This window comes from Malus sylvestris, chromosome 6 (genome assembly GCF_916048215.2).
Source record: "Malus sylvestris chromosome 6, drMalSylv7.2, whole genome shotgun sequence".
NCBI lineage: Eukaryota > Viridiplantae > Streptophyta > Magnoliopsida > Rosales > Rosaceae > Malus > Malus sylvestris.
In genome coordinates, this window is record NC_062265.1 from 8,323,634 (window position 1) to 8,350,417 (window position 26,784).

At 38.5% G+C, this 26,784-nt stretch overlaps 1 protein-coding gene across 1 annotated transcript; it reads left to right on the forward strand.

The window, feature by feature from the left end:
* The first annotated feature begins 16,282 nt into the window (after positions 1-16,282).
* On the forward strand, positions 16,283-17,641 carry LOC126624968 (calmodulin-6-like). Its single transcript, XM_050294036.1, has 2 exons — positions 16,283-16,420; positions 17,219-17,641. The coding sequence occupies exons 1-2, from the start codon at positions 16,345-16,347 to the stop codon at positions 17,389-17,391; spliced, it is 249 nt and encodes an 82-aa protein (XP_050149993.1). The 5' UTR covers positions 16,283-16,344; the 3' UTR covers positions 17,392-17,641.
* The last annotated feature ends 9,143 nt before the right edge of the window (positions 17,642-26,784 follow it).

Sequence of the window (26,784 nt, forward strand, 5' to 3'; positions counted from 1 at the left end):
TAGCTCAAAAGTTACTCTAGCCGAAGTCACTACTATGTGTCAGAACCAAACAAAAAGGTCTATACGACAATAATGGGTGTAATACAATCATGCTCAATACTATTCTCACATAATAGCTGGGCGATAAATCGCTAGTCACCTACGAGTCAGAACCATAAATAAGGTTTGTACGACAAGACTGTGCACCTAAATTGAATCCAATATGAGCATATGGTGCGGGAGGTGACATAATAAATAGGCCTGTGCCATATCTATGGCTAAATCACAATCACCCTAAGTGCAGTTTTATGAGCTCAACATTATTCAATCACATATCGCATCATTGATTATTCACATAACCAAACACAACTTACCTGAGCTTACCTGAGCATCCACAACACCACACACACACACACACACACACACACACACACACACACACACATATATATATATATATATATATATATAAAGTACTACATACCAAATCATGTATGAATTATAAACTTATATGCATGGCATTTATGGCATAATATTATTTAAACACATATTTCTGGGAAAATATCAAGTATATAATATATATTGAAAATCAAAAGCCCACTCACTGATAAGTCAAAGGGTCATAGCCCCTGAGTCACCCTTGGATACGCTCATCCTCAGGATAAGTCTCACCTATATGCGAATTAACTATAAAAATATTATTTTAAAGCACACAGGCAAAACTAGCTAATAACTTGTCATACATAGGTCAAAATGGGTATATGAATATACCACAGTGACCTACAGAACCTCAGGATCATCCCCAAATTTTCAGATTAATTTTTGGACCCCTCACGCGCCACCATGGGCTGGTGAGTGCACGGCAAGACGCGCAGCCATGTGCAGGGAATCCTGACGGAATCCCTAACTACCATTAGGAATATTCCCTAAAATATTCCATTAAAACCCAACGGTGACCGTCCAACTAATTGACGGCGTCGAAATATTCCGTCACACTTGACGGAATATTCCGTCGTCTCCTACCTCAGAACTCCGGCGATTTATCGCCGTCGCCAGAAGCTGGGAAAAACTTCTAACCGTCTATTCTCACTCATTTTTTAACCATTTTCTTCGAAATTTGAACCAAATGAAAGCTTAGAGTGAGAAGAATGGCGTTATACCCATTTGAAGCTTCAAATCTCACAAAATCATGTCGGAGCAAGCTCGAAAATTCGGTGACCTCTGCAACTCTTTGTATCTAAGCTTCCCGACATCCAAATTTATCCAATGAACCACTCCGAGCCTCCTTAGGACCTTCTAAAGCTCTCTATGAGCTTAAAAACTCCTAAAAACCACGTATTAATTAGTGCATGAACAATACTCAAGATCAGGGTTATGGTTTATCATGTTCTTAACGTCCAAATCACCTCAAAACTTCTCAAAAACTTAAATAAAGTTATTCAGAACCTTTCTTAAGCATTAAGGTACTATACCTCACACCAGAGCTTCTGGTTCCTCGAGTTCCCGTGAACTTCTCCTCGAACTAAAGGTACCATTCGACTCGTGGAGTCACCAGGAAGACGATAGTGACTTTAAATTCCTCGATCTGTGAATGGGAGATGGTGCTTGGGAGTTGTCCGTACAAGAGAGAAGAGAGAGAGAGAGTCTGCGAGAGAGAGAGGGCATGTGAAGGAGAGAGAAGGTAGGTGGGTGTGTGTGGTCCAAAAGCCACCAATCACAACTAAGAGAACACTTAGTTCTAATTGGGTCCAATAATAGAGGAATATAGCTAATTGGTCCACAATCTTAAGTCTAAACCACAACATCCCATAATAATTCTCAACGTCCAAGGGAATTTAGGTAATTTCATGCCGTCGTTAAATAAATAACACATATCTCCGGGACGGGCTGTGACAAAAAATATTAGTAAATTTTTTAGATTAAACTTCATATGGATGCATTCTCAAATCAACGAAAAAGAATGTACTCATATAAGTTTAAAAAATGGATTAAAAAAATTGAATGAATTTTGTTTAAAAAACAAAAGAATACATTTTATATTAAAAAAGGGTACATTTTGTTGTGGCCTATATTCTACAAAGGGGTGCGGCAAAGGGAAGAGAGAAAGATGGAGCATAGACTTGAGGAATTGTGTGTTAATTCCCCAGTCCTTGTGGCTTTATTTATAGCAATAAGGAGGAGAGAAACTTGCTCTCCAAGTAATACAAAGTCTATTAGGAAAGATCTTCTAGATCTCAAAGGATTCCTATTCTATCTGTACTTAGGATTTACACATCACAATATTGATAAGAACATATGTCACAACACTCCCCCTTGAGTGTGCAAATACTTAGGTAGATGGCGCATCAAATCTTCAAGCAAATGTAGAAGCAGTTAGTGAAGTCGTCTCGTCTAGTCGGCCCAAGTAGCAAATGCGAGTCTAAAAACAAACGGAAGAATGCATGAGTGGTATAATTCACAAAACCTTGCTATGGCAAAACCCAAGGTAGGACAAAAGCTCATAGTCAAAGGAGAAAATGAGAAGTTGCATTAATTCAAAACTATACGTCTTCGAGACGCAAGTAGAACATACACAAGGGTATGACCAACTTAGGATAGGTGCCTTGTCAAAACCTAGTCAGGTAGCCAAAATCTAGTGGGAAAAATGCTCCTAATTGTAGGAAAAAGAGTACATTAAGGTCAAGTGAGTATACTTTTGGATATTCCCCCTGAGTTTGACAAAACTTCCAAATGAAACTACAAGCATCGCAAATGGCAAAGTTACGCATACCAATTCCCCAGAAAAACTTCTGAAAGGTAGACTTTGGCAAACTACAATCATCGCAAATGAGAAAGTTATGCATACCAATTCCTCGGACAAACTTTTGAAAGGTAGATTTCGGCAGTGACTTGTAGAGGTTGGCAAGGTTGTCTAGGATTGGACTGCTTGACTTCAATCTTTTGATGCTCATGCTGATGTAGACACAATATGCTTGGTGTTGACTTGTTGGACGTATCATGATCTAGTCGATACATATGACATTGTCTTCATGGATCGTTGTTGGGACTCAACGATGGATGAAAATCGCAAGAAGTTTAAATATGCTCAACAAGAGTTCTCGACCATATCTTTCTATAGTAGTCTTGGAACAATTCAAAGGTTTTGCAACAAAAAGTCTATCTGGTTGACCTCCAAGATATTACGGTGTTCCTTAATGGTAAGGACATAACCATTCGAGAGCATACCTTGTGCGATCAGACATATGGTATGATTCAGCGAATCCCACAAGGTAGGCATCATTTCGAAGATCAAGAGGGTGTGATCTATTCTAAGATGCATAGGGATAGATAAGCCTAAATCTGTAGTAAAAGATTATTAGCACATAAGATGTTCGATCTAGTGCATTGAACTAAGTACAACAAATGCCAATTGTACTTAGATATGGTTGCCTCACGTTCCAATATGGAACCTTATGCTCTATACCCTCTATAAAGGTCTCATTTGCATTTAGCGTACAGACAATCAGGGTATACTCGGACATAACACCTTCTGGGTCTAGTTTGAGTGGTGGACCAAAATACCATTAGAACAAGCTCGAAACTTCAGGTCGAGGTAATGTCGAGCTTTCCCAAGATCATTCATCTTAAAGTTCGACTTTATGTGCGAGTCAATTTTCTCAACTCTAGCAATTTCAAATTTTGTACAGGTAGGGGCATATATCCCTAACTAATCAAATATTCACTTAGACGGGTATACCACATCCGCCCGGATAGTTCTGTATCCACAAAGTGAAGTTCTTTTAAGATCCGAGAGGGTGTTCTTGTGGTCTAGAACTATTTGAATTAGTACATGTAAGTCATTTGGAAACTCTATGTAGGTTCGTATTAGGATCCCAAAGATACTACAACCACGTTTGTAATGCTGCAATCAATCACATGGCATATGAGAGAAACCTTGCACCACAAGGCGTCATATCGCACTATTTCATTAATCTCATTCATCATAGATTGATTCTTCTGGTTGACTAATCAGTTCTACGTTGACATTAATCAATGAAACGTGGTTTATTATTGTCACTTTTCATTTATGTCGGTAGTAACCATATAAATGAAACATCATCTATGATAATCTCATTCCAATTCCATATCTCATCCAAACTAGTATACTAGCCAAGAACTTCAGGTCTCGGGAGGAATTCATATTTAATCTTATGAGATGAAAAGGATTGAGACAACGATTGATGGGGCTAATTCGTTCATGCCACGTTCCTCCAATTTTGGGGAAGTGAATCCTCAAACCGAGTGATTTGCCATTCTTCTGGCATATGACAGATTGATTGGCTAGCCGCCAATGCAAGAGGGGAGGCCACAACAGTGGCGTTCTTACTTTCGGGATGAAGGTTTGTCGTACATTTGGTACACATCTTTGCAGGCACATTTGCAGCTGGTATACGTGATCTTGTCACTTTTGCTAGATCAGAGGAAGTGTGTGGTTATACTCTGATGATGTAGATTGGATAGAGATGAGACATAGTGGGGGCATCCACGATAATTCATGTCATTTTTTAGGAACGTTGACGTTCTTATCTCCCCTTAACGACGAGAAGACTGTCTCATAAAGTGACAATTCACAAAACGAGCAGTAAAGAGATCACCTGTCAAAGGTTCTAAGTAATGAATATTAGAAGGAGAATCATAACTGATATAGATTTCCATCTTGAGGACCCCTTTGTTCTTTTTGTTCGTAAGGGCGGCGCAAATAGCACTTGGACCGCACAACCAAAGACACGCATATGCGATATGTCGGGTTCGTATTTGGTAACCAACTAACACGTGCTTTATAAGTTTTGGACATGACGGGCCTCAGGCGAACCAACATGGTTGCTTGCAATATTGTATGGCCCCAAGCAAAGATCGGAAACTTGGTATGTATGACCAATCGATCGCGTAATCATTTGAAGGTGTTTAATAAATGCTTTTGCTAGGTCGTTTTGGGTATGAACATGGGGTACTTGATGTTCAACTTCAAAACCCAACCAACATGCAATATCCATCGAAAGTTTTAGTGATGTAAATTCTCCAACTTATCTAATCAAATAGATTTGATCAGATAATCAGGGTGGTGAGCCCTGAGCTTGTTAATCTGAGTCACCAATATGGAGAATGCAGCTTGTGGACAATAGCCACACGTGTGGCCAATGTGTAGAAGCATTAACCAATACCATAAAGTATATACATGGTCCACATGGTGGTTGAATCAGTCCACAAATGTCCCATTTGAATCCCTTGTAGAAAAAATGGAGGGTGCTAAGGCTTGATACGCTTCTAAGTATGATGTCATTACTTTTGGTAAGAGGATACCCAAAACGATGCATCATGGATCATCCTAGATATTCCAAACATACATCTATAGTGAAAATTTCCTTTGGAATCGCAGGCTTCTGGCCGGCCACATAGTGGGCCTGAATGGGTGTAATCCACTAGTTAAGCGTTCCATCGTCTCTAGAATACGCTCCTGGCTATATTCGTAGGAAGTGCAATATGGTAATATGCGAAGGAATTTTACTCCATTTTCTACATTGGTTTCAATATGGTATAATGTTCTCGAATATCCTTAAAGCTTAAAAGGCGTTCTTCCGGAACGAGTGAGTATAAGGCTTCCCTTTATGATAAAATTAGTACCATTGGACAATATAAGGCAGTGCCATGCCCCACAATCAGGTTGGATAAGCCTGAAAGGTTTTTAGGGAATGATTAGGTATGAAGTTAGCATAGAACCAGACTTCTAACTTCCCCTCAAAACATACCTAAGCATGAGTTAATTATAGTCACATGTAGTAATTTCGTTAATTAACTCTTATTCGAGAACAATAGTGACATCCAAACACCAATCTTAAATCCAAGAATAAAATAAATTATTCATAAAGTAAACTAAATATACAAGGGGGGGTCCAGCCAATACGGCCTTCCATGTCAAATTGCGCTCTTCCAAATGGGTTAGGTGGAGCAAAATTAGTCTCACAAATTGATTATGAGAATGGTACTCCTCAACAATAGTGGTAGAGGTACTTATAAGTCCATAACCAATAATCTATTTCGTTAAAACTGAATTAGATTAAGCAGGATTGAGGTTCAGGAATACGATATAGAAGGACGAGAAAGATTTTCTTCCAGTCAAAATTTGATCGGATATAAACTTTAGAATTGTACCTATTCATGGATGTAAAGGTTTCAATCATGTTTTGCTTCGGGCAAGAATTCATCTTGGCATGATTTGAAACGGTCCCTAGCGAGTCAAAGAGCCATGGATTCCTTTGCAGTGAGGTATTTCCATTTGATATGCTTTAGGCATAAGTTATCGAATGAAGATCATGGCGGAGGCTTATTCAGCTATTCCACATCATAACTGGCTACAATGATTTTGCAACTAATCGTAGTCAAGTAGGGTGTCACGTTTTGTATCCACATAAAGTAGATTATTGTTTGAAACTTCCAAATTAGTGAAATCGAACTTGTTATAGTTCGACAATATGGTGAATGGCGGAAACAAGAATGTGATTGGTGTTTTAGGAAATAAAATTTCCATAAACATCAATGTTAGAACATTCAGGTTCTAAGACATGGTTTGGCTTAAATGGATTTAAGCATGGAGGACTTTGGGTCTCAACATGAGTGTTACGAGTTAAGAAACTTCAGGTTTTTATGGCACTTGTCAAAAACTTCGGGTTCGGAAGTATGAACTTCAAGTTCATAATACCTGCAAACAAACACAATATATACAAAAGTAGGCAACAAGAAAATATGCAAATCTGTATAGAGTTTATAATATAATTATTTGGACATCGGGACAAAATTAAAAGTTGGGTGAAAAAATTTAAAACACATTAGGCCTGAAATAATTAAGCAATTAAATTCGAGGCCCAAAATAAGGGACCAAAGGCCACGGGGTGGGCTGAGTAAATTGTGTTGTGTGGCCCAAGCCTAAAAATTGGGCTGGGTTAGTCACATGCCTAGTATTCAGGCTGGCCTAGCATCACAGAAAAATGGACTGCAGGTGAAAGCCCAAGGACAGAGGCCCAAACCAGCTATGATCTGGTGCTTCGTGGACATGGATGCACCAACGCATGGCTGGGATCTGGTGCGACGCAGACATAGATATACTAGCACCTGGGTTGGGATCTAATGCTTCACGGAGTAGAAGGGACACTAAAACCGGTTTGGGCTTGGTGTTATTCACGGGCCAAGCTAATGGTTTGGGCCGCTGTAAGTGAGCTCAAAGAAGGAAATAAATTGTAGGTCGAGAAATTAAGCCCCAATTGGGCTTGAGTTGGGATTAAAAACACCCCAGTCGTAGTTGGGTGCGTTCGTCAGGGAAGAAGATCGGCGCGGCCGTGTTTTGGGACAATAATTCTGGGGGCGAGTTCATGAGTCAACAGGGACCACGAATATGAACGGAGATAAAGAAATCTTCAACGTTTCAACCAAAACCTTAGAAATTCGATTGAAAATTTGAAAAATTCGATGAGATTTAAAGGAATCTCGGACAATTGTTGTCAACGATGAGCTGTAAGTCATAAAAAACGTTGACCCATGGGCTAGGATTAGCTGCAATCCAACCTGTAATGGTGGAGACGCCATGGAAGGCGTCAGGGTTTTTGGGTTTTTCAAACCTAAGCCTTTGGCTCTGACTTGTGGTCTCACAGCTCGGTGCGGCTCAGCCACACATGATGCAAGGCTTGGGGCTAGCGGCTCAATGGCTTGGCGGCTTGCCAGCTGTGGCTCACACAGTGGAGGGGTTTAAATGAAACCTTAATTTATATTTTATTAATTTTTTTTTCAATTTCCAGATTAATTCAATGCATATGTAATCAAATAATTTTAATGAATGAACATATATTTGATGCAATTCATGGCAATATCAAATTCACATAATTCAACAATTATGGATATAATGCATGCACAATTTATGTAGAATCTAAAATTTGAAAAACGTAAAGTTGGGTCATGCATTATGGTGAATGTTCATGCTATCATGACTGCAAAAGTATCGAGATAAAGACCTTTGTTTTGGAAGAACCTAATTGCGTGATGATATGGATGAACTAGTTTAATGCAGAAAATTATTTCTTCAATTTCATCTATCACTTTCAAGATAAGAAAAAAAAATTGAATCAATAAAAGTATATGAATTCAATAAAAATCAAAATTTAATCAATTAAAATAATTGAAACGTAATACTCCCTTGATTGAAGACGAATAAATTCTCTTTAGCATAGCGTGAAGAGCGTGCTGATAACGTGTTGTGGCCTATATTCTACAAAGGGGTGCGGCAAAGGGAAGAGAGAAAGATGGAGAATAGACTTGAGGAATTGTGTGTTAATTTTTTAGTCCTTGTGTCTTTATTTATAGCAATAAGGAGGAGAGAAACTTGCTCTCCAAGTAATACAAAGTCTATTAGGAAAGATCTTCTAGATCCTAAAGGATTCCTATTCTATCTCTACTTAGGATTTACACAATCACAATATTGATAAGAACATATATCACAACACATTTTACCTATAAAAAGTTATTATATTTAAGAATGGGTATATATAAGAATAAAAAATTAAAATATTATATGAATGGGTTCATTTAACATTAAAAAATTAAAAAGTATTTTTATAAATAATAATGAGTACAAATTGTTGTAGGCCTATTTAACTGAGCTATTCTAAGGGAGTAGAGAGAGGGAGGCCGGCGGTAGCAAGAGAGAGAGAAGAGAGATTTAATTGTGAGGTGTGTGTTGTATCACCCCATTGTGCCTTTATTTATAGTAGTAGGATAGGTAAAATCCTTACCCTTTTAGGATTACAACTCTTAATAATAGGTAATCAACTCCTAATAGGAATATAAGAGATATTCCTAGATCCACTAGGATTTACACAATCACATTCATATTCTAAATATGACTGCAACACTCCCCTTGAGTGTGTAAATACTCAAACAAACATCACATCAGATATTCAATAGATAAGGTAGAACAGTTGGTGAAGTTGGCGGCACAAGGGGCGAATGGGAGTCTTAAATTTAAGAAAGTATGCATTGATAGTAAAACTCACAAAACCTTCGCTATGGTAAAACCCAAGGTGGGAGAAAACTGATAGGCTAAGGTGAAAAGTGAGAAGTATGCATAATGTCTAAAACAAACATTAAACAAGACGAAAATAGTGAACTCAATGGAGTATGAACATCTCTAGGATGGGTGCCTCATTAAAACCTTGTTAGGCAGCAAAAACCTAGTGGGAAAAATTCTCCTAAGAGTAGGAAAAAGAGTATATTAAGATCAAGTGAGTATGCTTCCGGATACTCCACCTGAGTTAGACATAACTTCGAAATAATAGAACTACAAGCGATTCAATTCAAATAATTTACGCATACTGATTCCTTGGACGAGCTTCTGAAAAGTAGACTTGGGCAATAAATTGGTGAAGAGATCGGCTAGGTTCTCCTGGGAATGGATTTGCTTGACTTCAATATTCTGATACTGTTGTTGCTGGTGAGAATAAAAGAATTTCGGCGCTATGTGCTTTGTGTTGTCACCCTTAATGTATCCATTCTTTAACTGCTCGATACATACTGCATTATCTTCAAAGATCATTGTAAGAAGGTCAATGATGGAAGTAAGACCACTAGTACTTTGAATATGTTCCATAACTACTCTCAACCAAAAGCACTCATGCAATGCTTCATGCAGGGCGCTCAGCATGGTTTGAAGAAGTCGCAAATAGCGTTTGCTTGGTAGACCTCCAAGATATAGTGGTGTCTCCAACGGTAAAGACATAGCCCGTTTGAGAATGTGCTCTATATATGTCAAACAGATATCCAACATCTGTGTAACTAACAGGGCGAGATCAACCCAAAAGCCAAGGGGGACGGTGTGTCTTCTCGCAGATTTATGGGTGCAGAACAAGCCCAAATCCGTCGTACCTTAAGGCAACGAAAAATGTCTTTAAAACCATTCTAGTGTCTGCGTGTAGGAGCGTTGCTGTGTCTAGCCAAAAGATTAACAACGAAGGAGATGTTGGATTTAATGCATTGAGCCAAGTACAATAAAGCACCAATTGCACTTAGGTATGGACCTTCAGGCTCCAAAATCTCTTCCTCATCCTCCTTAGGATGGAAGGGATCTCATTTAGCATCTAGAGTCCAAACGACCACAAGAGTACTCGAAGGCTTCGCTTTATCCCCATTAAAACAACGCAACACTTTCTGGGTGTAGTTCAATTGATGTACTAAGATTCCATCCGAACAATGCTCGATCTTCAGGCAGAGACAATATCGAGTTTTCTCAAGATCTTTCATCTCAAATTCCGATTTCAAGTGTGTAGCAATTTCCTCAAGCTCTGCGGGAGTTCTGATGAGGTTCATGTAATCGACATAAACTACAACGATTGCAAATTTGGAATGTGACTTATTTTATGAACATGCATAGGCATAATTCGTTGTTCACATAACCCTGACTTGTCAAATATTCACTCAGATGGTTATAGCACATCCATCCAGATTGTTTCAATTTGTAAAGTGATCTCTTTAATCTAGAGTGTTCCATAATCTAAAACTATGTGAACCAGTCAATGGAAGTCCTTCTGAAACTTTCATGTATATTTTCGTATCTAGATCCCCAAAGAGATACGCGGCTACCACGTCTATTAGTTGCATCTTCAGTTTTTCAGAAACTACCAAACTGATTAGGTAGCAGAACGTTATGACGTCTATTACGGGGGAATACGTCTCCTCTTAGTCAATCCCAGGGCGTTGAGAGAAACCTTGCGCTACTAGGCATGCTTTGTATCGCATTATTTCATTCTTGTCGTTATGCTTCTTCATGAAAACCCGCTTATAGCCTACGGGCCCAAACATCTTATGTTTCGTAAACGAATCAAGTTTGACCTGGATTGCTTATGTTGTGGAGTAGGAGCTACGGGATTCCTATGTTGTGGAGTAGGAGCTACGTGGTTCAATATCATTGCTAAGTATGATTTTAGTAGCTACTATGTATGCAAATGCATTGTCGACAATTATCTCATTTTGATTCCAAACCTCATCCAATACTGCGTAGTGGATTAAAATCTCATGATTCTTAGGAGGCCGGGTTGTCTCATCTAAGACATCACCGTAATTTATAATAACTTCATGCGTTGGAACAGATGAGTGAGGGATGGTCATATTCAAACTAGGGTCACTAGTTGGTGTCGTTTTCCTATTTCGAGGTTATGAATCCTTTGAACCAAGGGGTCTGCCATGCTTTAAAGTTAGAGCAGATAATTGCCTAGCCACTAATGTACTAGGCCACACGGAAGGTGCAGTTCCCCACCTTCGGGGACGGACCAGCCTTCGCAGGCGGTGTTACGACATACGCGAGGTATGTCTATCCTTGCAGGTGTGTTTAGCAGCAGGTATGTGTGGTCTTGTCATCTTAGTTAGGTTAGTAAAAGCATCTCTCATGCTTTGAGCAATGCTCTGAAGATCTATAAATGATCGCACCTCAGTTTCAGATTGGGCAGTGCGGTGATGTAAATGAGACATAGTGGGAGCATACCACGACAATTCGCGACGTTTTCTAGGAATGTTAGCATGCTTATCTCCACTTAATGATGGGAAGGCTGTCTCATCAAAGTGATAATCCATAAAACATGCAGTAAAGAGATCTTCTATCAGGGCTCTAAGTAGCGAATAATTGATGGCGAATCATAATCGACATAGATTCCAATGTTTCTTTGAGGACCCATTTTGGTACGTAGTGGTGGCGCTATTGGCATATAAACTATGCACCCAAACACGCGTAAATGCGAGATGTCAGGCTCATATCTAGTAACCCACTATAACGGTGAATAAGGTTGGGTAGTGGTGGGCCTTAGGTAGACTAGCATAGCTGCATGCAATATTGCATAGCCCTAGGCAGATATTGGCAGTTTGGTTCACATAACCAAAGTCCAAGCTATCAATTGAAGGTGCTTTTTGAAAGCTTCTACCATGCCATTTTGGGTGTGAAGATGGGGTACATGATGTTCAACTTCAATCCCTATTGACATGTAATAATCGTCAAAAGTTTGTGATGTAAACTCTGTAGCATTATCCAGTCAAATCGACTTGATTGGATAATCAGGGTGGCGAGCCCTTAGCTTAATAATTTGTGCTAAGAGTTTCGCAAATGCAACGTTGTATGTGGACAACAGGCAAACATGTGACCATCGTGTCGATGCATCAACCAACATCATAAAGTATCTAAATGGTCTGCATGTTGGTTGGATAGGTCCACAAATATCCCTTTGAATCCTCTGAAGAAACTTAGGGGGTTGTGAATAATCTTTGTATGTGAGGGTTGAGTATTCAACTTCCCCCAAAGAACACGTTTTGCATGGTGGGAATCCAACGGAGGGAGGTAAATGATGTCCATGTAATGATTTGAGGATACGGCGCATTATATCACGTTTGGGATGTCCCATATGGTCATGCCAAAGCATCAAAATGCTCTAGAACTTAAGCATAGGGCCGGCCACATGGTGAGCTTCTATGCCACGAATGGTTGTTATGTAGAACCCACTCGGCAGATGTTCCAACTTTTTGTGAATATGCTTCTGGCCATACTCGTAAGAAGTGATACAAAGAAATTCAGAACCATTCTCTTAAGTGGTTTCAATATGATATTGATTATCTCGAATATCTCTAAAACTCAGTAAAATTCTTTCGGAACATGGAGAATAAAGGGTCTATTTAATGGTTAAAACTGTACCATTAGACAACATGATACGGGCCTTTCCATATCCTTTAATCAGGTTGGATGAGCCTGAGAGAGTCGTTACAGGTGCTTTCTTAGGTACGAAGTTAGTAAAATAGTGTCGCTCACGCAAGATGGTGTGCGTCCTATCAGCCAGACAACTAACTTCCCCACTAGACATACCTAAAAATAAATTGATTGAATTGTTCACATGCATAAATATAATTCCATTCACTCAATTAATCAAATCGAGAAATAATATCCATAAAGTAATTATCCATAATTCAAAACAAACCAAAACCAAACAAATTATTCCAAATACTTAGAAAAATTGTCCAAAATTAAACCATAAACCTAAAAAAATTAGGGGGGGGGGGTCCGGCCACTAGGGGTTAAACACCATAAAAACATGTCTAAGAGAATAAAAATTATTCGTCCGTAGGAGTTGATGCCTCATGAACATCTAATATCTCTATGGATGTAGTAGCATGTTCAGGATGGTCCACATGTGCAAGTTAGACTGACGATGGGAATGATACTTGGCAAGTGCCTCGGGGGTAGCTCGGTATACGTGTGACCAATGATCCTTTGATCCATAGTGGTAGCAGATGTCCATTTTAGTGGAATCCGATTGAACAATAGCTTTTCCCTTTTTTTGAAGTTTCAGGCCTTCGGGGGAAGGGTTGGCGCCTCTGGGTCAAATTTCCTCCCTTGGGTGGGCTTTGGCTTTGTTGACCTTGGGCCTGTGGTGGGGCTTGCTGCCCATTACCACGGCCACAATGATTCTTTTGTCGTTTGTGGCTGCTAGAATTGGTTGCATGCGCTTCAAGCTTAGCGTTCGAGCCAGTGGGTCGAGCTTGATGATTCTTCATCAAAGACTAGTTTTGCTTTTCAGTGAGAAGTAAAACAGAGGTTAAATCCTAAAATTTGGTACGTGTCTATATCCTATATTGTTGCTGCAAGACAATATTGGAGGCATGGAAAGTCTAATAGGTCTTCTTTAGGAGATCGGATTCGGTTAATTCCACTTTATAAAACTTAAGCAGTGATCGGATTCTACAAACTTCAGAGTTGTATTCATTCATGGACTTAAAGTCTTAGAACCGAAGATGCTGCTAGTCATGTATTACTTTAGGCAAGTAAATGTCTTTCTGGTGATTGAAACGGTCGACCAGAACAAGCCAGATGGTGCATGGGTCCTCCTTAGCGAGGTACTTGGTTTGCAGTGCATTATGGATGTGTCTTCAAATGAAGATCATGGCAGTAGCTTTCTGAGCTTCATCGACGGGTTTATCGTCGGTGGGTGCCTCGATGGTGGCTCTAATACCCTTTGTAGTAAAATGGAGCTTCATGTCTTAAACTCACTTCAAGTAGTTTCTTTCGGAGACTTCCAGTGCAGTGAAATTAAGCTTGTTCAAGTTTGACATGTCCCTAAAACAGAGGGTACAACAAAACGTAGTTAGTCATATGGTAATCCAAAGACATACATTGTAGAACATTTAGGGTTCTATAGACACGTATTGGTTTAATTTAAACATGAAAGCTACAGGTTTCATGTGGTAAGTTTGGAATGAAAACTTCGGGTTACTAAGGCATTGAATATGAAACTACATGTTCAATTTAGTTTCATGAACAATTAGTTCATAAAGGAGAGGTTCCTGCAAGAAACATAGAATGCAATGTGCTGATTGAAGTGTAGTGGATTTGAGTTTCTTCAGGAGCTCAAGTGTGAGTGCTTCGGGACTACAAAAGGATGTCAACAGTTCAAAGTATACAAATAAATTATTAAATCGTTAATATCCAAAAGTGATATTCAGGTCAATAATTTTGGATTAATTATCATATTAATAGACTGCAGGTTACTTTTAGTTAATTCAATAGATCGGGACCAAACATGATCGATTGTGGAAGCAAAAATAATAATAACATTCGGGTTACAATTATTTAACATGCCAAATAATAACATTGGATTCAAAAAACCATAGCTTAAAAGGGTTTGGGCTTAGGTGTTGTGAGTAGGGCAAAGCCCTAGAGGCTATTGGGTCTGGGTCGAGGCGAGCAAAGCCCAGCAGACAAGTCTGCGGGTGTCTGCGGGCTGGGGCGCATGGGCTATGGGCCAAGAAGGTTTCAAGCTTTCTTGGTTGGGCTAGGGGACTTCAGGCCCTATTGAGCTTATTAGGCCGAAGGCCTGGGGTGCCTAGGTCAGTGCAACAAGCCCAAAGGTTGCTGCTGTGTGGTCCAAGGGTGTCAAAAAATGACACAGTGTCATGATGTGCGCCACACGACTGGGCTTTAGGCCAGTGGTGGTCCAGTGGTGTCACGGTGGTGATGCGGCGGTTGTACAACACAGTTCCCAAGTTTTTTTTTTTCTTCTTCTAGGTTTTGAAAAACTCTAAATTGCTTGTAATTTATTTATATGCTTTGACTCACAAATTCCACATAGCAAAAATAATTGTGTAATGCATGAAATGTGTACATATATATATATATATTGACAAATATATGAAACATATACAATATATATATATATATTGGAAGGAAAATATAAACATAGGGGGTTCATGCATCATGGGGAATGTTTTTATGCTTCGTGGACGTTTCAAATATCTTACTTTATTTTAAGCATACCTAATTAGCAGAAAACAAATAAGAGCCCTTGAATTTTGTAGAAGAGAGCCTCCTCCTACAATCCGTCATTTCTTTAGCTTCTGACAAGAGGGTGCTGATAACGGTTATATGCCTATTTAACTGAGCTATTCTAAGGGAATAGAGAGAGGGAGGCTGGTGGTAGCAAGAGAGATAAGAGAGATTTAATTGTGAGGTGTGTGTTGTATCACCCCATTGTGCCTTTATTTATAGTAGTACGTAGGTAAAATCGTTACCCTTTTAGGATTACAACTCTTAATAGGTAATCAAGTCATAGTAAGAATATAAGAGATATTCCTAGATCCACTAGAATTTACACAATCACATTTCTATTCTAAATATGACTGGAACACAAACTTATTTTTATTTGGGAAATGTTTTGAATTGAAAAGTAATTAAGAGTTTAATAAAGGTGTGAGTATTAAAAATTATGTAATTGACTCATTAATACGTTAATGTTAGGGACTTTGATTAAAATATGAACACTAATAAAGTTTCAATCAATGAACATTAGTAAATAGGGACTGGATACTAAAACTTGCAAAAAATAATAACAAAAAGTTTTTTTTTAATTTTTTTTATTAGAGATATTAGCCATGAGCGTGTGCCAATTTGCTCTTTACATCATATTCTTAATTATTTTATTTTAAAATCTTAATTCGAAATAGGTATTTTTGAAATTATGAATGTTTTAACCTTTTTGTCTTCTCACTTTTATACAGATATAGATACAAAGAATTGGATGGAGGATTTGCTCTTATTATCTTCAGCCAGAAAACCCGAGTCAAATTCCAAGTGTTGCATTTTCAGTAGTCATTGGAGAAATTAAAACAAATAAGTGCAGTAAAAAGCAGCAGAGCAACGAGATTTCCTGCTATCCACCAAAAGAACTAACTGCATGCACTTTAAATAGCTCCATTTCTTTCGGAGCTTCCATAGAGTAAAAGAAAAACAGTGCATTTAATTTGAAAAGAAGAGAAACAATGGCAGATCAATTGACAGATGATCAGCTGAACATGCTCAAGACTAAATTCAATACCTTCGACCCAGATGGCACTGGTTAGATCCCTCTTTCCATATGTACATGTATATGATGTGTGTGTGTGTGTATCATGTCAAGTACGTACTGCCAGGGACGAAGGCAAAATTTCAAACCTTACTGGGCTGAACTTATCTTGCGATCTAATTTTTCAGTTGAGTACACATAGGCTTAGCCAACACCAAGGAAAAAGATGATTAGCAATCCCACACATTCTTACCTTATTATGTTAATGTTGTTTATTGTAAATAATGGTATAGGTAACATATGATAAATCTCCAGCCATGGAGGGGCTAAACTTTGCCCCGAACTATTATGTTCAGGGATGAAGCCAGATATCTATATGGATAGGGGCATCCTCAAACAACAAAGTCAAAAATTGAAAAGCTCAAGAATTTATTGAACAAAACACTTAAGTTTTAACCGATAAGGTTTGTTTTTTGTTTTTTTTTGTTTTTTTTAATACAATATATTACAATATCACTTGACGCTTTCTTAATTACCAATACCATCAAATATCTCTTTATAAAAAGAATCTGGTATTACTTATCCATTGATCTCCCAACCAATTTTTCAATCAATTTAAAAAAAAAATTTATAGTTGAAACTGCTCTATAACATGAGATTCCTATATGCATTATGTGCATTTTTCCCACCCAAAAGAATGAGTGGGGTCTGAACCCAAGGTGGCTCCGTACATGATTATGTTGATGTTGTTTATTTTATTCTACTATGAATCTGATTCAAGTAAGCACATATAAGAAGAGATTAATTCATCTTACTATTTAATAATTCGTCAATTTTTTTTGTTTTTTCAGGCATAATCACTAGGGATCAGTTGGCCGATGTGTTGAGATCGTTAGGGCAAGATCCCACCGAGGAGGAGTTGGATCAATTCGTGCAGCAGCTGGGCAGTGAGGATGGGAATATTCACTGGGATAAATTCGTCGAACTCATGGCCCAGACAATATCTGCATTAGCTGGGCAGTGAGGATGGGAATATTCACTGGGATTAATTCGTCACAGTCAGGGCCCAGATTATCAACCCCAAGTGACCACTCTCACATTATTCTAGTACAATTGTCAATTTAAATACTCGCATTTTTGTCAAGTTATTGACGAAAAATAATGTGTCAATATTTCTAAGATATAAAGATATTTATTTCTTTATAACTAATGTGTATAATAAAAGGGTAAGTTTATCCTCCTATAAAGGTTTAATGCAATTTTGTATTCCTCCATATTGAAGGATTATGATTCAGCTTAATTTTACACAAATAATCTTTAAGTGAATATTGTAATCATTTCATTTTTAGCTTCAGTTAGAAATTGTACCCGTGCGTTACTGCGGGATTGAAAATTGTATGAAATGTTATATAGCTTGATTCTTCTCATAAAACGAATATAACAGAAGTTTTTGATAATTACATAATGGAAACTGGGTACAAAAGTGGCAAAGTAAATGTCAGTGGTGAGAGAAGCTATCCTAATTATGTCCCTAATCATTTTTATTCAACACGGCCTTGAACAAAGAAGCAATCATTTCTACTTTGGTGATTGAGCATGAACTTCAGCTCGGTAATTAGAAACTGAGGGCCATTTCCTCGAGCTGGCTACCTACAAAATCTCCAACTTAAAAATACATGACATGATACAGCAACGAACTTTCTAGGTGACACCATGTAAATGTTGCCCAAACTCCTTAGTGTAATATTGCGGAATAGAAGATGATTTTAAAACATTCAGTTTACCCACCAACCCATTGTCAGTCTTCCTTTCACGTATATTGACACACCCTGACCTAAATCAGGACGTGCTGGCTGTCACTTGAGGGTGACGTAGCCATGTGCACAGTGCGGAAGCAACAGAGATAAGGAATTACGAGTAAACAAAAACCAAATCAACTAGAGTACTAACTAAGATAGAGTGCTAGTGCAAGATTAAGTGTGAAATACACAACCAGAGTATAAATAACCTAAGTGCAATCAAGCAAGACAAGTGCTAATTATACAACACCCAAGTGTGATCCTACATTTATGATGTTCGGTCAGAATCACCGTCGAAATCCCCGCGATCCACCATAGCAGTTCTACCTAAAACCTGGAGGGGCACAAAACAGAAGGTGTGAGTGGGCAAAAACAAAGCTTTTCAAATCATTTCATTTCTCAAAAGTTCTAACCCCTCGTCGTAAAACCTGTATAATTTCCCAGAAAATAATAATAATAAGCTGTATCAGAAATCATACTCAAGATGAAAATCCAAAGAAGTATACCATGCCATATCTCAATGCAATGCTATAAGTAATCCAGGCAAAATATATCAAGGTCAAATATCGCATCAGCCAAATCCTTCTAACTCAATCTGCAAGGCTGAGTATATAGCTCATAACCAATCTCAATCATATCAAATCAAATCCTACATACGAGTCGGAACCACCTAAAATGGTCTGTATGACAAGACTAGGTGTAAAATAAATATCCTCTAGTGCTACGATCACGTGAAGGCTGTGCGAATAATCGTGGGTCACCTATGAGTCGGAACCACCTAAAATTGTATGTATGACAAGCCTGTGCACCTAACTTAGATCCAAGGTGAGCATATGGTGTGGGAGGTGAACATCATGTGAAGGATTGTGCCCTAACTTTGGGTGGGAGCACTAACACGGGGTGCATGCTTATGAGCTCTCAATACATCACATCATATCTCGCATAACTGAAGCGATCTCATATCTTTAATTTATAAACTTACCTGGCACTTACCTGTGCGTCCGCAGCACCAATCATAAATATATATGCAACTACTAATGCATAATTAAAATAGAGAAATACTTTGCATGGCATTTCAAAACGTATAATCATTCAAATTCATTTTCTGGGAAAAACTCAAGTATATAGGTATATACGGAAAACCAAAAGCCCATTCACTGATATGTCGAAGGGTCGTAGCCCCTGAGCCTCGATTGATGGTGCTCGTCCTCAAGATAGGTCTCACCTATATGCGAAATAACTGAATAAACGTTATTCAAAGCATTTACACAAAACTAGGAAATAACTTCTCATACAAAGCTCAAATAGTTCCAAAGCTTTTTGAACTTAAAAATTATGGTTTTGTGGTTGTTAGTAGCCCAAAACTGGACCATACACACCACTCTCGTTGACTTCTCTCTCTCCTCCCTCTCGGATTTCTTGCCATTTCCATACAACCTGTACCGACAACCCTCAAAACCCTTTCAAACTTCACAATCTACCACGGTTACAATCCGTGGTTATATTGCCTTTGACAACGGGCATAGTCTGTAGTAGAAACTGAGACTTTTTATCACATCTAGAATATTAACGGGCACAGTGTCCGTAGTGGATTGCAATTTATCACGGGGATTCACCGTGATAGATGAGCTTTTTTCTTCTAGTGTAGATTAGTCTAACACCCAACTCAAACCACAACACTACACCATATACTCAACACCCAAGGGTATTCTAGTCAATTCATACCATCGAAAAATATATTTTGGGACGGGCTGTCACATATATGTCCTTCCCAAAGTTTCCCATAATATGTTCTCAAACTACTACATCGGAGTATGTCGTATCTTTCCAATTTCTAGATCATCTTCTAAATTCATGAAAAGAAAATAGATACAAAAATAAACACACTTAAAAGAGGGTAAGTAAACATTTTAATGAAGAGGAAATGCAGAAGTATAACCAAATAAGCCACATTCCAACTTTCACAATTTAACATTAGAAAAATAATCATATAATCATGATTGGAAAGCTCAAATTTAAAAATGGTGCAGAATTAACACTTCAAAATATTCATTGAAGAAACTCAACAAGGGGTAGAATGTTTCTAATATTTATACTTTATACCAAAAATTACTCTTCTGAAAAAACGACAAAACACAAACCGGAACCTGAAATATATAAAATTCGAGTAATAGGTCAAACACAGAAAAGTCATTTAATGGTGATTGTTCGACCAAATTTTGTTAAGGAATCACATGGATTATGCATGTGATAATAAGTATCATGTAGAGTAATGTCTGGCCCATAATTTCCTAGGACTAGTCTAGTGAGTCTTCCTATGGTGAACAAAAAGATGAACCCTAAGCCAAAGCTAGATGATTGTAACAGTCAGATAGTATACTCACTGGAATGTTGAACTTCAATGACTCAGCTATATACCAAATACTTAGACAAATATATATATATATATATATATATATATATATATATATATTTACTGAATACAAATATAAAAGGGCAAGTTAAAGAGTCCATGAATATCCATATTGTGTACCAAGTTTGTAAAAATATACTCCAACATGATCAGCTCAAAAGAAAGAGATTGCTTCACTCAATATAGTAGAGAAACAATTTCTTACATATTTCAATATATCCAGAAAAATGGTTCTTACACTGATTCATAACCTTAGATCATCACTGCAAAGGACCAGTGCAAATTCGTTCCATGTATTACGTGTGTGGATACAGAGACTAACCCAAAATTAAGACACTTTACCTGACCACCGACGAAACAAAAGGCTCAAAAATAAGATTTGAACTCGGATTTAAATGATGACTACTACCTCTCTCTGAGCTCAAATGTGTGAACATGCACTCATCCATTTTAACAAAAGATTAAGAGATTTAATAAGATGTAATACCTTGTATAAATCTGGATCTAAAAAAGCCAACCCTTCAATTGTGACCTTCTTCGCTGTCTGCAAGATTTGAGCTTCACCGGTCTGTTTTGTAAAAGGTGGCCGTATTTCTAGAGGTTCTGTGCATTTGGAAAAGCTGTAGAGGTTAAAACAGAACATTTGTTCATAAATTTTGTGAGAATAGCCCTTCTTTTATTATAAGAACATATCATTTTTTTTAAACAAAGTAAACACACTTACACAGATTTGTATGAATTTACTTCTGGAATATCTAGACCAATGAAGAAAAGTGATGAAGCAATGGTGTTCAAGACTATCTTGTCTGTGTGTTGAAAAATTAATGAAAAATTGCATGTTAAAAAACTGCTAAATGTTGAAGGCCTATTGGATTGAACGATCTAGGGTTTAGAGACAGAGAGGGGGCCAACACTTAAACAGAAGAGAGATTGATTTAATTGTGAGGTGTGTTTGATTCACTCCATTGTGCCTTTATTTATAGTAGTATGATAGGTAAAAACCTTTCCCTTTAGGTTTACAACATTTAATAGGTAATCAACTCCTAATAGGAATATAAGATACATTCCCAAATCTACTAGGATTTACACAATCACATTAAATATGACTGCAACACTCCCCCTTGAGTGTGTAAATACTCAACAAACCATTGCATCAGATCTTTAGCAGATAAGGTAGAATAGTTGATGAAGTCATCGGCACAACGGGTGATCCCGAGTCTCAAATTTAATTGAAGTATGCATTTGTAGTAAAACTCACAAAACCTCGCTAAGGTAAAACCCAAGGCATGGGGGAAACCCATAGATTAAGGAGGAAAGTGAGAAGTATGCATAATGTCTTTAAACAAACGTCAAACAGGACGAAGGTAGTGAACTCAATAGAGTATGATCATCCCATAGTGGGTGCCTCATTAAAACCTCGTTAGGTAGCAAAAACCTAGTGGGAAAAATGCTCCTAATCGTATGAGAAAGAGTACATTAAGATCATGTAAGTATACTTCTAGATACTCCCCCTGAGTTAGACATAACTTCTAAATAAGAGAACTACAAGCGATTCAACTTAGATAATTTATGCATACCGATTCCTTGGACGAGCTTTTAAAATGTAGACTTGGGAAACGACTTGGTGAAGAGATTGGCCAGGTTGTCCTGGGAACAGATTTGCTTGACTTTAATGTTCCGATGCTGTTACTGCTAGTGTGAGTATAAGAACTTCAGCGATATGTGCTTGGTGTTGTCTCCCTTGATGTATCCCTTCTTTAACTGCTCGATACATGTTGCATTGTCTTCAAAGATCGTCATAGGAAAGTCAACGACTGATGTAAGACCACTAGTGCTTCGAATATGTTCCATAACTTCTCTCAGCCAAAAGCACTCACGCGAGGCTTCATGAAAGGTGAAAATCTCAGCATGGTTCGACGAAGTTGCAACTAGCATTTTCTTGGTAGACCTTCAAGATATAGTAGTGTCTCCAACAGTAAAGACATAACTCATTTGAGAACGTGCCCTATGTGGGTAAGATAGATATCCAACATTTGCGTAACCATCAAGGCGAGAATCAATCTGAGGACCATAGGGGCGGCAACACTCGAAGATTTGTGGGTATAGAACAAGCCCAAATCCGTTGTACCCTTGAGATAGCGGAAAATGTCTTTAACACCATTCCAGTGCCTGTGTGTGGGCTTATTTCTGTATCTTGCCAAAAGATTAACAGCGAAGGAGATGTCGGGTCTAGTGTACTGAGCTAAGTACAATAAAGCCCCAATTGAACTTAGGCAAGGGACTTCGGGACGGAAGGGATCTCGTTTAGCATTTAGAGTCCGAACGACGATGGGTGTACTCGAAGGCTTTGCTTTATCCTTATTAAAACATCTCAACACCTTTTGGATGTAGTTCGATTGATGTACTAGGATTCCATCCGAACAATGCTCGATCTCCAGGTCGAGAGAATATCGAGTTTTCCTAAGATCCTTCATCTCAAATTCCGATTTCAAGTGTGCATCAATTTCCTCAAGCTTTGCAGGAGTCCCAATGAGGTTCATGTCATCGACATAAAGTATAATGATTGCAAATCCAGAATGTGGCATCTTTATGAACACGCATGGGCATAATTCGTTGTTCACATAACCCTAACTTGTCAAATATTCACTTGGACGGTTATACCACATCCGCTCGGATTGTTTCAATACATAGACTGATATCCTTAACCTAATTGAGAGAGTGTTTTAAGGTCTAGAACTATTTGAACTAGCCAATGGAAGTCCTTCTGGAACTTTCATGTATATTTCCGTATCTAGATCCCCATAAAGATATGCGGTTACCACTTCCATAAGTTGCATATTCTTTTTTTCAGAAACTGCCAAACAGGAACGTTATAACATCCTTTACGGGGGAATATATCTCCTCGTAATCAATTCTAGGGCGCTGAGAGAAGCCTTACTCTACGAGGCGTGCTTTGTGTCGTACTATTTCATTCTTCTCATTACGCTTCCTCACAAAAATTCACATGTAGCCAACGAGCTTCACGCGTGGTGGTGTAGGAATGATAGGTCCAAATACCTTATGTTTTGTGAGCAAATAGAGTTAGACCTGGATTGCTTGTTTCCAGTTTAACCAATTGGTTCTACGTCAGCATTCATCGATGAAACGTGGTTCAATGTCATCGTTAAGCATGATGTCAGTAGCTACTGAGTACGCGAATGTATCGTCGATGATCATCTCATTCCTATTCCAAACCTCATTCAATACAGCGTAGTGGACCGAAATCTCACAATTCTCGGGAAGCCGGCATGTTTCATCTGAAGCATCACCGTAATCTAGAATAACCTCATGCATTAGAACAGATGAGTGAGCGATGGTCGGATTCAAACTAGGGTCACTAGATGGTGCCATTTTCCTCTTCTGGGGTTGTGAATCATTTGAACCAAGGGGTCTGCCATGCTTCAGGGTCGGAGCAGATGATTAGTTAGCTGCCAATGTACCTTGCCGTGTGGAAGGTGCGACCTCGCCACCTTCGGGGACGGTCTGGCCTTCCCAAGCTGATTATTGACATATGCGGGGTACATCTATCCTTGCATGTGTGTTTACAGCAGGTATATGTGATCTTGCCACCTTTGCTAGATCATTAAAAGCATCCAGAATGCTTTGAGCAATGCTCTGAAGATCTATAATTCGTTGCACCTCAGTTTCAGATTGGGCAATGCGGGGATCTAAATGAGACATAGTGGAAGCATACCACGACAATTTGTGGTTTTCTACGGGAATGTTAGCACGCTTATCTCCCCCTAACGATGGGAATACTATCTCATCAAAGTGACAATCCGCAAAATGTTTGGTAAAGAGATCTCATGTCAAGGGTTCTAAGTAGCAAACAATTGATGGTGAATCATAACCGACATAGATTCCCAGTTTTCTCTAAAGAGCCATTTTAGTACGTAGCGGCAACGCTATTGGCATATAAATGGCGCACCCAAACACGCGTAAATGCGAGATGTCAAGCTTGTATCCAGTGACCAACTGTAACGGTGAATATGGTTGAGTAGCAGTGGGCCTCAGGTGGACCAACCAAGTTGTGTGCAATATTGCATAGCCTCAAGCAGATACCAACATTTTGGTTCTCATAACCAAAGTTCAAGCTATCAATTGAAGCTGCATTATGAAAGCTTTTACCAAGCCGTTTTGGGTGTGAACATGGGGTATGGGATGTTCCACATCAATCCCTACTGACATGAAATAATCATCAAAAGTCTGTGACAAACTCTTCAGCATTATTCAATTGAATCAACTTAATCGGATAATTAGGGTGGTAAGCCCTTAGCTTAATGATTTGAGCTAGGAGTTTAGCAAACGCGGCGTTGCGTGTGGACAACAGGCAAACATGTGACCATCGTGTCAATGCATCAACCAACACCATAAAGTATCTAAATGGTCCACGTGTTGGCTAGATATGTCCACAAATGTCACCTTGAATCCTCTGACAAAATTTAAGGGGGTTGTGAATGATCTTTGTATGTGAGGGTTGAGTATTCAACTTTCCTGAAGAACACACTTTGCATGGCGGAACTCTGACATTGGGATGTAACTTATGCCCGTGTGATGATTTGAGGATATGACGCATAATGCCACATCCAACATGTCTCAAATGGTCATGCCAAAACAACAAAGTGTCCTGGAACTTAGGCATAGGGCCAGCCACATTGTGGGCTTCTATGCCGCGAATAGTTGTGATATACAACCCACTCGGCAGACGTTCTAACTTCTCGTGAATATGCTTCTGGCCATATTGGTATGAAGTGATACAAAGAAATTCAGAACCATTATCTTCATTGGTTTCAAGATGATATTGATTATCTCGAATATCTCTAAAACTCAGCAACGTTATTCAGGAACGTGGAGAATAGAGTGCCTCCTTAATGGTCAAAATTGTACCATTAGACAACATGATACGTGCCTTTTCGTATCCTTCAATTAGGTTGGATGGGCCTAAGAGAGTTGTCAAATGACCTTTCTTGGGTATTAAGTTAGTACAATAGTGTCGTTCACTCAAGATGATGTACGTGGTTGCACTTTCTACCAGACAACTAACTTCCCCACTAGACATACCTAGAAATAAATTGATTAAATTGGTCACATGCATAAATATAAGTCCATTCATTCAATTAAGCAATTTGAGAAAATAATATCCATTCAAATAACAATCCATGATTCAAAATAGCCCATAATCTATCACCACGATTTCAACTTGTTGAAGAGTAGGGATGCTTAAGGGAGCGGCCTAAGCCACTGCCCTTATCATTTGGTAAAAAGAGAGAAAAAAATTGGTATGTTGTAGGTATAATTTACTGAACAATTATGGAGGCCATAGGGAGAGAGAAAGGTGCGGCAATAGTAAAGAAAAGAGAGATGTGTAATTGTGGGTGTGTGTTATTCCAACCCATTGTGCCTTTATTTATAGTAGTAGGGAAGGTTAATTCCTTACCCTTTAGGATTATAATATTTAATAGGTAATCTACTCCTAATAGGAATATAAGAGATATTCCAAGATATACTAGGATTTACACAATCACATTCCTAATCTAATAGGACCGCAACACTCCCCATTGAGTGTGTAAATACTCAAGTAAATGGCGCATCAGGTCTTCAGTGATAAAGTAAGTACAGTTGATGAAGTCGCCAGCACAATGAGCAAATACGAGTCTCAGATCAACAAAAGAATGCATAAAAAGTAAAACTCACAAAAACATCGTTATGGTAAAACCCAAGGTGGGAGAAACCCATAGATTAAGGAGGAAAGTGAGAAGTTGCATTAAGTCAAAACTATACATCTTTTAGACACAAGTAGAAGAGCTCACAAGTGTATGATCAACCCATGATGGGTGCCTCGTTAAAACCTAGTTAGGTAGCAAAAACCCATTGGGAAAAATATTCCTAATCGTAGGGGAAAAGAGTACATTAAGATCAAGTGAGTATACTTTTGGATACTCCCCCTGAGTTTGACATAACTTCCAAATGAGAACTACAAGCATTGCATATGAATAGTCAGGCATACCAATTCCTCGGACAAGCTTCTGGAAGGTTGACATTGGCAATGATGTCATGTAGAGGTCGACAAGGTTGTTTGGGATCGGCTTGCATGACTTCAATCTCCTAATGCTTTGCTGATGTAGATGTAGACGCAATATGTCTTGGTGTTGACTTCGTTGATGTA

What these genes read in the sequence shown, in the direction of transcription:
- LOC126624968 (XM_050294036.1), top strand. Translation starts at nt 16,345, where the DNA reads ATGGCAGATCAATTGACAGATGATCAGCTGAACATGCTCAAGACTAAA. An exon ending in CTTCGACCCAGATGGCACTG is followed by an intron (nt 16,421 to 17,218) that starts GTTAGATCCCTC and finishes TTGTTTTTTCAG; the next exon opens with GCATAATCACTAGGGATCAG.